Raw genomic sequence first — 12986 nt, 5'->3', positions numbered from 1 at the left:
GAGGTGAGGTTGTGGTGGTGAATTTGGGCGCGAGGAAGAGGGAACATTTTTGAGCGTGTGTGGTGGTGCGGGATGAAGAGGACGCTTGGTGTGATTGCGCTGTGGCGATAGTAGTTTCCCGGAGGAATTTTAGATCGTTTGGCGTTTCGGCCAGGAGGTCTTCCAGCCGGCGCTTCCGTGCAGTAGATGCTACGAGGAAGGAGGAGGCTTCTGGGCTTTGAACCATTGTTTTCTTTCTTCAATTGTTTATTCGGAAAAGAATTGTTGTGGGGTGTTGTTGGCTCGAGTTAGGCTCGTGGTGTGGTGTGCAGTTTTATTGCAGCGGTGAAATTTGTGGCTAATTTCTTGGTGGGTGGAGGATGGGGACCGCCGGTAATACCAGTACGTTTGTAGAGCAGAGAGTGTGGATAAACACCCCTGTGTGTTGTCGTTGTTGGCGAGGAAGAATGGGTGACGAGAGTGTTGAACCCTGATGGCAGTGATGATGATGGTGATGATGACGGAGGGATCACAGGAAATAATATCGTAGTGTAGAGATAGTGGAAGAGGAAAAAAAGGAGCAGAAGGGGGGAGGAAGCAGAGGAACGTGAAGCAGTAGGGTAGGGCAGTCAACGATTAGTGGACGGAAGGTCTCAGAAGAGTCGTAAATAGGGCCCACTGATAATTTCGATAGTAGTTCTTGGGTCTCCTCCTGCCCGAACCCTTTTACCTAAAGGAAAAAAACCCAAAATTACTCTTAGTTCACGAACCCGCTGAGTCAGTCAGTGCATTTAGAAAGCCTATTCATACCATACCATATGCATCGGGTGCCCAGATCGCCTCCCTTGTTCCTGTGATGCCACATCCTTCTCCTTCTTTTCGTGCTATTGTCTACTCCTTGCTAGGGTGGGCATCTACCCTAAATGACGACTTTCAGTGGTGGACACCTTCCGAGACTTTTTTCCCCTTGCTCCGCTTGGCTGTTCCTCGATCTACTGGTACAGGGTGAGAACCCCATAAGCCTCCCAGTAACATTCTTAAGCCACGCATGCTGGCATCGGTGAAGTGTACTTCTTTTTTTATACAACTTTCCAAAGTGGTGAACATCAGTTAGCAGGGGTCTCCCAAGTCAATGGTTCATCGGACGGATGAACCACTTTGGTTCCGGGAGGATACATATCGCCTGTAACAGGAATTCACAAGGTATCACTCGAGGAAGTGTATATGACCCGATTGGCAGGGCGGATATAGAACATACCGGTATCTGCCCAAAGGGGGAGAGGGGAAGGACAACTCGATAACTCTGTAACATAAGATTGTCGGGTACGTGTGGAGAGATATTGGATTGGTTGAAGGCTCTTCTCAGAGTGTTTCATCTCCTGTGAGGGCTGTAAGGATGGGGTCACGATTCGAGCATGTCTTTTACTCGCTACTAGACTCTCACAAGGTACGCTGCTCTGTTTGTACAAGTAGTATCGTGGGTGTGCGGGAACAGGGGTCTGTCCCTCACAGCTCATCACTCGAGTAGTCCAATGCGGCTCAAGCTCGAGCAGCCTGCCCAATCTCCCCACATCACGTGTTTCGCTCACCTCCGGCGCTTGTCTTGGCAACAACCAACTGTTGGGAGCCCCGTCACTAGTAATAAATGATTCAACTGTCACCAAGTAAATGCTCCCTCCGTCTAAATCTCACTGTGACGCTCACTCCCCGAGCAGCAAAAGTTACGAGTAGGGCTACGGTATCATACAGTAACAGCGGGCTACAAGAACGGCTACTTTTCGCTCCATCCTCCCGTTCGATCTTCAATGACCCTGCTTCACAATGTCTTCACCACAGCATGGAGCTTATAAGCCGCGTACGAAGAAGCCCAAGGCCACCCGCTCCGTCTCATTTTCTCTGCCTGCGCTACCGTTCCCCTTAGCATCGTTTTTACACCCGCTTCGCTCGGCTTCGTCCCAATGGCTTGTTCTACCGGTATTACTTATGGTTTCGATTCTATTCCGATGGGCTGTTGGGTTGGGGCCTTATTCCGGTGGGTTCACCTGTGCCGTTTATCGGGGGTCTCTCTCTTTTTTTTTTAGAGCTGATAGAGGAAAATGTAGGAATGGCGGCACCACCGATGCACGGTGACTTTGAGGCTCAGAGACACTGGATGGAAGTCACGACGAACCTACCCGCAAAGGAATGGTACTGGCATGATTTGGAGTGGTGGGGATTGGATTATCCTCCCCTCACGGCTTACCATAGTTGGCTTCTTGGAGTGATGTGTGGATTTACTCTACTACGTTACCGGGCGCTATAAGGCTGACAAAAATGTGGTTTAGTGGTGGTGTGATTAATCCGGATTGGTTTGTGCTTTTCGCCTCCAGAGGATTGGACGATGTCGCATTGAAGACTTTCATGAGAGCTACTGTGCTAGCCTCCGAATTTTTGATCTATGTGCCGGCGGTGGTAATTTTTGTCCGAGCCTTTGGTAGGCAGGCGGACTTGAGCAAATATGATAAGGTATGATGATGGTAGGCATTTATTGAGAACTTCTGGGGGCTAATAGTGATAGGGAGTTGCGCTTGCGGCGATTCTGATGCAACCGGCTCTCATGATTATTGATCATGGACACTTTCAGTAAGTCGAGATTTTGGCTAAGCTTTTTGATATAGGTTTTCTAATATTCATGGCCCATCAATAGGTACAACTCGGTCATGCTCGGGCTTACTCTTCTCGCAGTTGATTGCTTCATTACCGAGCACATTTACTGGGGCTCCTTCTTTTTCGTCCTCTCCATATCCTTCAAGCAGATGGCGCTTTACTACGCACCAATTATCTTCGCCTACCTTCTCGGACTTTGCGTGCACCCCAACACCAACATTCCAAGACTCGTTCTTCTAGGAGCAACTGTCATCGTCAGTTTTGGTCTTGTGTTTGCACCACTAGTAGTTTTCGGAGGAAAGGAGCAGATTGCTCAATGTTTGTTCCGTGTATTTCCGTTTGCTAGAGGGCTCTGGGAAGACAAGGTTGCCAATTTCTGGTGCGCTGCCAATATACTTATCAAGTTCCGGGAAAGGTTTGATTCGGGAATGCTCCAAAAAGCTAGGTAAGACATACTCACCCCCCTCTTTAGTTTAACTAACAGTATTCCATAGTCTCATTGCGACATTTGTGGCGATCCTCCCACCCTGCTCGATACTGTTCTTTAATCCTCAAAAGAGGCTACTGCCCTTGGGACTTGCAGCATGTGCATGGGGCTTTTTTATGTTTTCGTTCCAGGTTCATGAGAAGAGTGTCTTATTGCCATTGGTGCCTACCACCCTCGTGCTTGCCGGGAACTTGGACAAGAATACTGTTTCCTGGGTTTCGTGGATGAACAATGTTGCTATGTTTAGGTAGGTCCTACTCCTACCAATTTCCCTATGCGTATTTGTTGACTAACCCATATAAATAGCATGTGGCCACTCCTCCGCCGTGACGGGCTTCAACTACAGTACACTGTCCTCACATTGCTCTACGCCTGGCTAATGGGTACCTTTGAGCATCTCCCAAAACACTGGTTTGGAAAGTTAGTCCACGTGGGAAGCTACGTTTCCATCCTAGTCACCCACTTTGCGGAAGCCTTTTTGCTCAAAGGCCTTCTACAGGAATACCCAGACCTGTGGGTGGTGGCCAACGTTGAAATATCTTTCGGCTGTTTCACGGTGGCTTGGATATGGGTTCTCTGGCGACTCTGGAAAGAGAGTAGAAAGGGAAGGAAGAAGCCAAAGCGGGAGTAGGGGAGTAAAAATCATAAATATATTCGTGGCTTCCCCTCCTAATACACTTTAATGTAGATTTGTTTGCATTGGAGCCGGCTTATGAAATAAACAAATAAATAGATGAGTTGAACCAATAATACCCACTTCTTACTACCATTTGTTTGGGGGAGGTTCTCGTGAAGAAGTAGTTTATATATCGTATCGTATAGTGCACACTGTCCTCGCTCCTCACCCCAATAATAATAATAAAATATAATGTCCCATTGTACAATCTATGTGTATACCACTCACCCCCTCTATCTAAACATTGAACCCGAACCCGGCCATGCAAGCTTTGTACGCGGCGACCTTGTCGAGACACTTTGTCTCCGCATCCTCCGTGAGAAGGAAGCATTCATCACGCGAGGCTTTTTCGTTTTTGCATACACCTTTGTTGAGTGAATGTTAACTTTAATCAAGTGCCTCATCAGGATGGAGTGGTCTTGGATCGAGTTGGGTACGCACAGCAGGGCTTTGGACCCGAAGTGGTGGGCTTTAAGACGACGTTTTCTGGTGGGGGGCTGTTAGCTAGAAGCATCAATTGGGAGGAGTTGAGATGGGAGAGGCGAACCTGGTTCTAGGGGGGTTTGTGCTGTGGGTGAGAGGTGAGTTGGTAAAAGTTGGTATTGGGGGATCGGAGGGAGGAAGCTTACCTGTCCTGGACACTGTGGGAATGTTAGACATTTTGAAATATAGAGGTTGGATAGGCGGTAGTGGTAGCAGTGGTGGAAGAGAGGAAGATTGGTTGGTGTTATCAATGAAAAGAGCTCGCCGAGGGAAGCGGTACTTTACGAAGTACACTCCCGGTATTAGTGCGCCTTCGGGGAATTGCCCGGTCGCACCCGTTAGCACCTCAAAGCTCGGACATGTACTATTCCGTAGTACCGGTATGGACTTCGGGATAACCCATGAGCGAAAGCTTATAAATCCCCCCTCCTGCCTCCAACCACTCTTCCACTCCACCCAACCCACAAACCCCACTACAGACTGGCGGAGAGAAAAGAGAAAAAAATGGGCAATGCAAAATCCACCCCCCTCAACAATCCCTACACCGGCCTCCCACGGGTCCCCACCACTAACCCATCCGCCTCTACCGACAAGCGGGACAGAACACTAACCCACCTCCTCCGACTAAACCACCACAACTACTCCCTTCTCTACTCGCAGCTGCGCTTCCACAACCACCTCCCGCACGCGCTGGGCAGCGCCTACCTCCTTGACGCACCCAGCGAACACCTAACGAGACTCTACGAAAGCGAGAGCAAACCGCTGGAACCCTGGCCGCCCACGACCCCCGGTGAGATAGCACGGCACGACTGGCGCGAGCACATCTCCGACCGCCATTACCAGCGCTCATACCTAGACTTTTTCGAGGACGAATTGGTCCGGCTCGGGTACGATTGGAGAAGGGTTGTGGCGGAGTACTTATTCCAGGGACCAGAGCCGTTGATTTTCGGAGGAATAGGTGGGTTGGGTCACCCGCTCATACATTTGGGATATGCTTTCGAGTTGGGGAGCAAAGAGGTGGGAATGGAAGCCCTCTCACTGTTCGCTACGAATTACGACTTTTTGCACGGGTATGTTGATTCGGAGTTCCCTACTGCTGCCGGTGGGGTGCCGGTTGAATCCCCCTCGCCCCCGTTGCCCACCGTCGTGCACGACTGCCAGGACCCGCTGGAGATAATCCATAGGATTAGAATGGATACCGCGTTCCATGGCATATTCCCGCACGCCGGTGCTGAGAATATTCCCCTTCTGTTCGAGCTCCGGGAGAAGGAGGTACTCGCTTATTACCGCCAATTCAAAATCGAATCGCCCGCTACCGCGCATAAATCTTTGAACCACCTCGCGGCGTTGCTACTCACTTGCTCACATGATCCCGGACGCCCAGAGTTTGACTTCTTTGTCGTTCACTTGACCACCGTTTCCTACGCTATTCGCATCTTGCTGCCCGAGGTGCCCGAGGAGTATGCCCGTCCACTGGTCAAGATGCAGTGGCTGTTTACCATTGTGGTTTACCTGATCCAGTTGAGTAGGGAGGTGCGCCCGGAGTTACTGGATGGGGTGGAGCTCCGTGGGAGGGGGTGGGGGGATGTGGTGCGCAAGGCGCTGGATAGGGATGAGGGAAGTGGGAGTGGGGGGGAGATGGAGGACGCGCATTATTTGAAAGGTATGCTCTTTTTTTTTTTTGTTTATCCCTATTTTCAATTTTTCCCTCTCTTGGGACACTTGGAGGAGGGGCTAATTGTTTGGGGGGGGGGTAGCGGTGAGGGCTTTGAAGGACTCGGCACAGCTGTGGAAGGACCAGGAGGAGTTTTACTTGACGGCTGCTGTCAAGTTTGCTTGGGAATTTGAGAAGTGGTCTTTTGGGGAGTGAGGGGTATCATCAACTTTGGCTATCACACACATGCTGGTCTTTCTGTTCGCTATTGGGCATTATTATGGCGTTTTGTGGTGGAAATGATATTCCTCCTTGAAAATTGCTTGACACTCTTTCACATCACAAGAACTCACTCGTCCTCTAATGAAACAAGGGAAAAAAGGGGAAAAAAAAGGGTTCTATCATAAAGAAAATAATATTCTACAAGTGTAAATCTAAACATTCCTAACATACTCATAATCCCCCTGCTCCTCAGGCCGAGTGCCCTGAAACCTCTTACCAAGCACGCGGAACTTACTCAGGAAGGCATCAGTATCGACATACGCCCCCCTCAGCCACCTCTCCCCACTGTGGGCATCAAACTCCCTCCTGGCATGCAAAACCCTGCGGTTCGCGAAGACAGCACACACGCCCTCCCTCAGCGTGATATCGAACTGCGCTTTCGGATCACCGACGCGGCCCGCGAACATCTCCAGCGCGCGGGTGAACAGCCTGAACCTCCCCGGGAAGAGCGGGTCCGCGGGCGCGTCCTCAAACGCGGCCTGGAAGGGAGGGGAGTAGTTGACGTGCGCGATGCGCTTGTTGGTGCGGTAGTCCGTGTCGTCGAGGACCACGACGGGGTGCACGTTGTGGTAGTGGTGACCGTCGTTGTGATAGTGGTACGGGACCGGGTAGGTGAGTAGTGAATTCCAGAGCGAGTGGCTGGTCATTCGGACCACTGTCGCCGCGCGGAAGGAGTCGGCGAAGCAGGACTCACCGCCGGTGACTGTGTTCTTCAGGCAGTGGAGGAATTGCACGCCCGGCGGGGAGGAGAAGTACAGGAGGTCCATGTGTAGGCCCAGGTTCAGACTCGTGTAGGCTATGTTCTTGCTGTCGGGGAGGGACTTGACGTCCCAGGTTTTTCCGTAGAATGTGGTTTTCAGGGGCCCGATTCGCTGGGCGATTTTCTCCACGGAGGATTCCTCACTCGGCACGTTCTTCAGGAAGAACAGGCCATAAATCGAGAGGGCTTCAAGCGCCTTGTGCAATCCCTCGTCGTCCTCCGAAAAGTACTCTTCCCAGTCCAGCCATATCACGTCCTTCTCCATTACCTCCCGGTCCCACAGGACCACGCGCCTGTCATTGAACCGGTGCCGCACGATGTGCCGGTGATCTGAGTACCTTAGCAGGAACTCGGCGCTGTAGAGACTCGTGTGGTTTTCTCTTCGCGGATTCGTCACCGGGATGTCGGTTTCTGGATCCCAGGTTACCCGCAGCGCACCGTCCTCCAGCGTCATCGCCGCCAGGGGCCGGATGTCCTGTGGTATGTCACTAGTTTGGAAGAGCTTTTGCCGGGTGGAGGGGTCCACGCAGTGCGCGCAGGCACAGGCGTCCCGCAGGAAGATGTTGTCGAAGGCGTAGGGCATGCCATTTAGTGTGAGGTCTACACGTTTAGTTTTGGTGAGTCGTGCGCCTTTGGCTTTCGGATCACGGGCGATTGTGGTGCGGAGTTTTGGCTTCCTGGATTTGCTAGTGTTCTTGTAGGTGCCGCTGCTGGGAGCGATGGTGGTGGTGGAGGTAGCGCTGGAGGCTGAATATTGGCGGGTTGGGAGGAAGAAGATTGGCGAGGTGGTTGCGGTGATGCTTGGTGGGGGGAGTATTTGCGGTGTACGGCCGAGTCGGTGGGGGAGGAGCGATTGTGGTATTCGCCGAAAGGGTTTCATAGCCGATTGTCTATCCGAGGGTGGGGGATCGGTGAAAGGGGAGATTGGGATAGGGTGGTGTTAGGATTCCTATTCGGAGAGGCTTTTTTTTTAATTTTATTGTTTCTTGAAGTTGTGTGAACAAGAGGAACACCTTTTCGTATCAAGTCTACGAGTATGAGTGAGAGGGTAAAGTACACTTTGCCCTTTTCGGAGAAATGGGGATCTTCTAAACACCCCTGGCGATCACGTGTAACCAATAGTCCATCAGCCCCATTGCAGAATAAACCTCAATTAAATGGCAGAGAATATCATAGTTTCTTGCAATTCCATACCGGTACTCTTACATCGGTTCGAGAACAGCTGACAAGTTAACTGCCTGGCTGACCGGGCATTTACTCTGATCCTGCTCGGAGGGAGGGAGGGAAGTTTGCGCGGTAGACTAGAACTAATATTGTGACACTACAAGTAACGGCAAACGGCCGTGCGGTTAGGTCCTGCCATTTTTTTTTGAACTTCCTTATCTCCAAATCGCTCATCCGATACCAGGACGGTGCTCCAAAGTGCCCCAAAGCGGTTGTTTGGAGTCATAAAGAGATTCCCAAAGTCGGGTTTTGCTCCCTGGACCAGACGTTCTGTATGCCCACAGGCACCCCCACAAAACCTGCTTGTACGGTATACCGGTAATCTTTTTTACGCCAGGGCGACATAACAATACGCAGAATGTTTTCACCAAGCCGGATACCCCCGTAAAACCCGCAAAGAATTTGTATGGTCTCGTTTACACCGAGCAGACATGATATAGAATATTTTCACCAAGTAAAAATTAGTAAACGAAGCGTCGAGGTCCTGATTCTTGGTGTTGATTATAGTCAAGTAGATTTGTCGTTGTAAACTCACCTTCTCTAATAGTGCTACCCTTTGAGTAGTAGTCTATACCAGTGTTCGCAACGGGCCAGACCGGACTGGGAGGACTGGAGGCCGTCTGCACTAGGCCAGGCCGTCCAGATGTGAGGCCATGGACTAGGCAGTCTCATCAAGGGGAATGGCCGGACTGGACTGGCCTGAGAATGGCCTACTGCAATTTGTAGTGGCTTGATAACAGGATATTGTGAGCATGGTATTTCAAAAAGGTTCACTTTTCGGGTATTCGACCTTCATATATTTTTTAGGAAAACTGCGAGTTGAATGAAGCTGAATTCAAGATGAGAAAAGAAAAACCCTAGCACCATAACAGTTTCCCCTGTCCCATCCTGCCTGCCTGCTTGCCTTCCTGCCTCTTCCAGCCTACTACCCTGTGCCTGGCCCCTCCAGCCAGAAGTCTCCTGTGTGCCCAGTCCACTGTAAAGCCCGAACCTACAACTCCAAGCCCGTATTCCTAACTCCCTAATCACTCTTCCTTGATCGGTAACTGTAGCTCATCCGAGTCTCCAGATGGTTCAAGAGGGAGTCGGCATCCAACACATTGGACCTCCATGTTCAACGCATGTTTTTCAAGTTCTTCTAAGGTAGAGGTGATTGTGGACGCATCTTGGAACGGGATAAGACATTCTAGAGCCCATGACTTTTGACACTCTCCAGCCTCAATAATGTCTTCTCCAAGTTGGTTTCTGTTAGGCAGAGATGATAGGAATAGACTCAGAATTGTCTAGGCCAATCAAGATTTGTTTTGTAGACGGAGATTTGTCTAGGAAGGCTCAAAGGGTTACTTGTTTCGTTTATAACTACTAGGAGTAAGGTAAAGTAAAGTAGAATCATAAAAACAATATTATATTACTAAGGTCTCTTCTCTATTGCTTGATGATGTCTAAAAGCTTGAGAGGCACTTTGATATTTATATTCTGTGTCTGAATGTTCATGGACTACATCTATTTCTCATACAAATTATGTACTTCTTTAACTATAACTCATAATGTAGGGTATTCTCCTGAAGTGCGAACATTAGGAGATTCTGAAAACTATCACACACTTTTTGGTAATTACTATTTTGCTAATTGGGAACTGTACTGTTCCCAATAGTAATATTTTAACCTCCGAGTTATTAGACTTATGGTCTAGTTCTCAAGTTAAACTGAGTTGGCCCTAATTGTTTCCCCTATTGATGAAATGATCAGTTTCATCTATCGGTGGTATCTGCAGGAGTAGTTGTAGTTGTAATCTTCGCTGATTAATGACTTTAAACCTTCATAACTCCCGATCCAACTGACATATATCCTCCAGATAACTTCTAATTAATTTGCAAGAAGCCATTGTACTGGATTAGCAGATAATCTTGCAGTTGACAACTCCTGGTTACTTTGGGTAACAGGACTTTAGTTGCTGTTTAGTATCAGGGATAATTCCCACAACTACAATGCATCTCTGGATTTAGTTGTAATAATCTGTGAAGTTCTTTGTTAGGAATACTGAGATCCGATACTCAGAAGTCACCCTAAGTAGGGTAACCTTACCTGGAATTGGAATCTCCGGTCTCCAACACCCCCCTCTGGCCCCCTTATGGGGCCCGCATGTTATCATACATATTAAGCTCAGTTGCGTCCTGTGACTATAATACCACATAATTGAAGGTATCAGAATAATACCGTATAGGTCGCCACCATCCATCCGACCGGATCCTGTTCGCAGGATATATGAGAGGGGACCTTCGGCTAGGTCAGAGAAGTAGAATGGAGTAAGTCCGTCAACTACTAAGAAAATATTACTAGGCTTCAAAGATGTAATATCTTTGGTATGGGCCGTAGGTAACAGGACGTTTCCGCACAAAGAGATGGTATTGAATGGTAAAGAATCTCAGCAAGAGACCACTACATTCACACCCATCCTACAATATCTAATAAAGTCTAGAACTCTGAAAAATACTACTATAGATGTTATTAGACTTCACAAAGTATTGCAACCTGGTGTAATGATCCCTCCTTGGATAGTTAGTTCTTGGCGATGGGAAACGATACTTCTCTTCTCCTTCTTTTTCTTTCTTCATCTTACAATAGCACTAGGCCTATGCCTACATTACCGATAGTACAAGACCTCTATCTTCTATTGAGAACGCCTATTGTAAGCTTTCTCTAACTCTTCTTCATGATGAACTTTCCTTGGCATAATGATAATGTTACAATAAAGATAAAGATCGTAAGGAGTTTTATATTTGTTAAAGTAATAAGTAGGAAAAGTACTTAGAACAAAGAGTGAAGAACCTATCCTCCTTGGCCGCATCGGCCTCCTTATATAGTGTTCTTCCTACCTGTAGTCATGTGACCCAAAGTGGTCACATGTGCAAAACAAAATCATAACAAACTAGTCAGGTGACCAAGATGGTCACATGCTCAAAACCCATGACCTCATAGCAAGGTTATGTGCAAAAACTCATAAACCAATCATAACACAATAAACAAATCATATGACTCGATTGAGTCATATGCGTGAAACCCATGACATCATAATGAGGTCAAGTGCGAAACATAAATCATCTGCGCAAGGCATACCAGCAAGGCACACTCGCAAGGCATACTTGTCGGGCGCACGTCCCATGACTCATATTTATGCCATGTGCGAAAGCATCACAAATCCTACACATAACAAATTATATGACTTGAATGAATCATATGTGTAAAACAATAACATACTTGTGACTCATAACCATGTGTCATGTGAAAACCTTTTCCTCGCCAAGCCACATTCATGACACCAGGTTTCAGAATACATTATAGTTACGAAGACAACATCTTATACTATAATAGTGATTGAAATCCTGTTACCCAAGCAACCAACGGTTGCCAACTGATGGAATAATTGTCAATCTAGTAGAATAGCTTTCTGCGAGTTAGTAGGAAGCCTTCCAAAAGACATTTATTGGTTGAGTAGAGAGTTATGGAGGTTTAAAGTCAGGCAACTAAAAAAAGGTTGTGATTGTAACTACCTTTGCAGATACAACCCGCAGATGAAACTGATCATTTCATCAATAACGAAGACAATTGGAGCCAACTCAGTACAACTTGAGAACTAGGCCACAAGTCTAAAGACTCTAAAGATCGGATAACTACTATTGGGAACAATATGGTTCTATGTTAGTTATATTATAATTAGCAAACAGGGTGTAGTGATTTTCAGGGTCTCCAGGTGTTCGCACCTTTCAAGAATACCCGACGTTGCAAGTTATAATCAGAAAGATACATAGTGGCATGATAAATAGATGTAGTCCGTGAACACTCAGACATGGAATATAAATATCGAAGTGCCTCCCAAGCTTTAGACATCATCAAGCAATTGAGAAGAGACCTTAACAATATAATCTTGTTTTTACGATTCTATCTTACTTTATCAAATTCACTTCACTCTTAGTAGTCATAAATGAAAAGAGTGAACCCAAGCCTTCCTAGACAATCTCCGTCTATAGAAACAAATTTTGATTGGTCTGGACAATCCTGAAGTCTATCAGATTATCTCCACCTAGCAGTCCCTCAGAGTTCTTGACTCTTCTAATTATTGTAGATTCAATGAGAATATCTTGGTTCTTCATAGAGATCCTTTAATATTTAATATCATGTCTTCATATAGACAGGTTTTATTACATATGGCTTATGTTAAAGATGTTCCATTATTGAAGTCTAGTAACTCTCTCTGAGTGGTTGACAGATTTACAATATTCTACTTTCCAGACCTAGCTGAATGTCCTCTTTCATATATCCTGTGAACAGGATCGGGTCAGACAGCTGGCCGTGATGTAAATAGTGTTATTCTGATACCTTCAATTCTGTAACATTATAGTCACAGGACACAACTAAGATCAATATGTATAATAATACACCAGCCCTGTAAAGGGGGCGGAGGAGAGTGTTGAAGACCAAAAGATTCCAATTCTGAGTAGTGTTATCCTACTTAGGGTAGTTTCCAGGTATTGGATCCTTGTGCTCCTAACACTTGCCTAATGCAGTAAAAGAGGCAAACTATAATTTATTTAATATGTATTAGTCTTAATACTATTAGTAAATCAAGACAGGTAACACTTACAACTATATGAAGGTATATTAAAAGAGCCTACAATTTTGGTGCTGTAATATAGTAAAAAGCAATATTTTGTATAATTATCCACTATAGCAAGAGTTGCTTGAATATATCACTATTGAATATATAGCTATAAAGGCTGTTGACAAGTATGATTGG

The 12986-nt window shown here is 47.0% G+C and overlaps 2 protein-coding genes; both read left to right on the top strand.

The window, feature by feature from the left end:
* The first annotated feature begins 1693 nt into the window (after positions 1-1693).
* GSTUM_00001621001 (uncharacterized protein) lies at positions 1694-3859 on the top strand. XM_002835721.2 has 7 exons: positions 1694-2011; positions 2082-2244; positions 2304-2484; positions 2537-2601; positions 2666-3070; positions 3120-3359; positions 3419-3859. The coding sequence occupies exons 1-7, from the start codon at positions 1801-1803 to the stop codon at positions 3741-3743; spliced, it is 1590 nt and encodes a 529-aa protein (XP_002835767.1). The 5' UTR covers positions 1694-1800; the 3' UTR covers positions 3744-3859.
* An 873-nt stretch (positions 3860-4732) lies between these two features.
* On the top strand, positions 4733-6252 carry GSTUM_00001620001 (uncharacterized protein). XM_002835720.2 has 2 exons: positions 4733-5934; positions 6029-6252. The coding sequence occupies exons 1-2, from the start codon at positions 4776-4778 to the stop codon at positions 6139-6141; spliced, it is 1272 nt and encodes a 423-aa protein (XP_002835766.1). The 5' UTR covers positions 4733-4775; the 3' UTR covers positions 6142-6252.
* Positions 6253-12986: the final 6734 nt, after the last annotated feature.

This window comes from Tuber melanosporum (genome assembly GCF_000151645.1).
Source record: "Tuber melanosporum whole genome shotgun sequence assembly, scaffold_113, strain Mel28".
Classification (NCBI taxonomy): Eukaryota; Fungi; Ascomycota; class Pezizomycetes; order Pezizales; family Tuberaceae; genus Tuber; species Tuber melanosporum.
Note: the sequence above shows the minus strand (reverse complement) of the source record. Positions and strands in the feature narration are given on the sequence as shown.

Coding starts and splice junctions, on each gene's coding strand:
- GSTUM_00001621001 (XM_002835721.2), top strand. CDS start 1,801: ATGTCTTCACCACAGCATGGAGCTTATAAGCCGCGTACGAAGAAGCCC. Junction 2,012..2,081: donor TGGGTTGGGGCCTTATTCCG/GTGGGTTCACCT, acceptor AGGAAAATGTAG/GAATGGCGGCACCACCGATG. Junction 3,360..3,418: donor AACAATGTTGCTATGTTTAG/GTAGGTCCTACT, acceptor CCATATAAATAG/CATGTGGCCACTCCTCCGCC.
- GSTUM_00001620001 (XM_002835720.2), top strand. CDS start 4,776: ATGGGCAATGCAAAATCCACCCCCCTCAACAATCCCTACACCGGCCTC. Junction 5,935..6,028: donor GGACGCGCATTATTTGAAAG/GTATGCTCTTTT, acceptor GGGGGGGGGTAG/CGGTGAGGGCTTTGAAGGAC.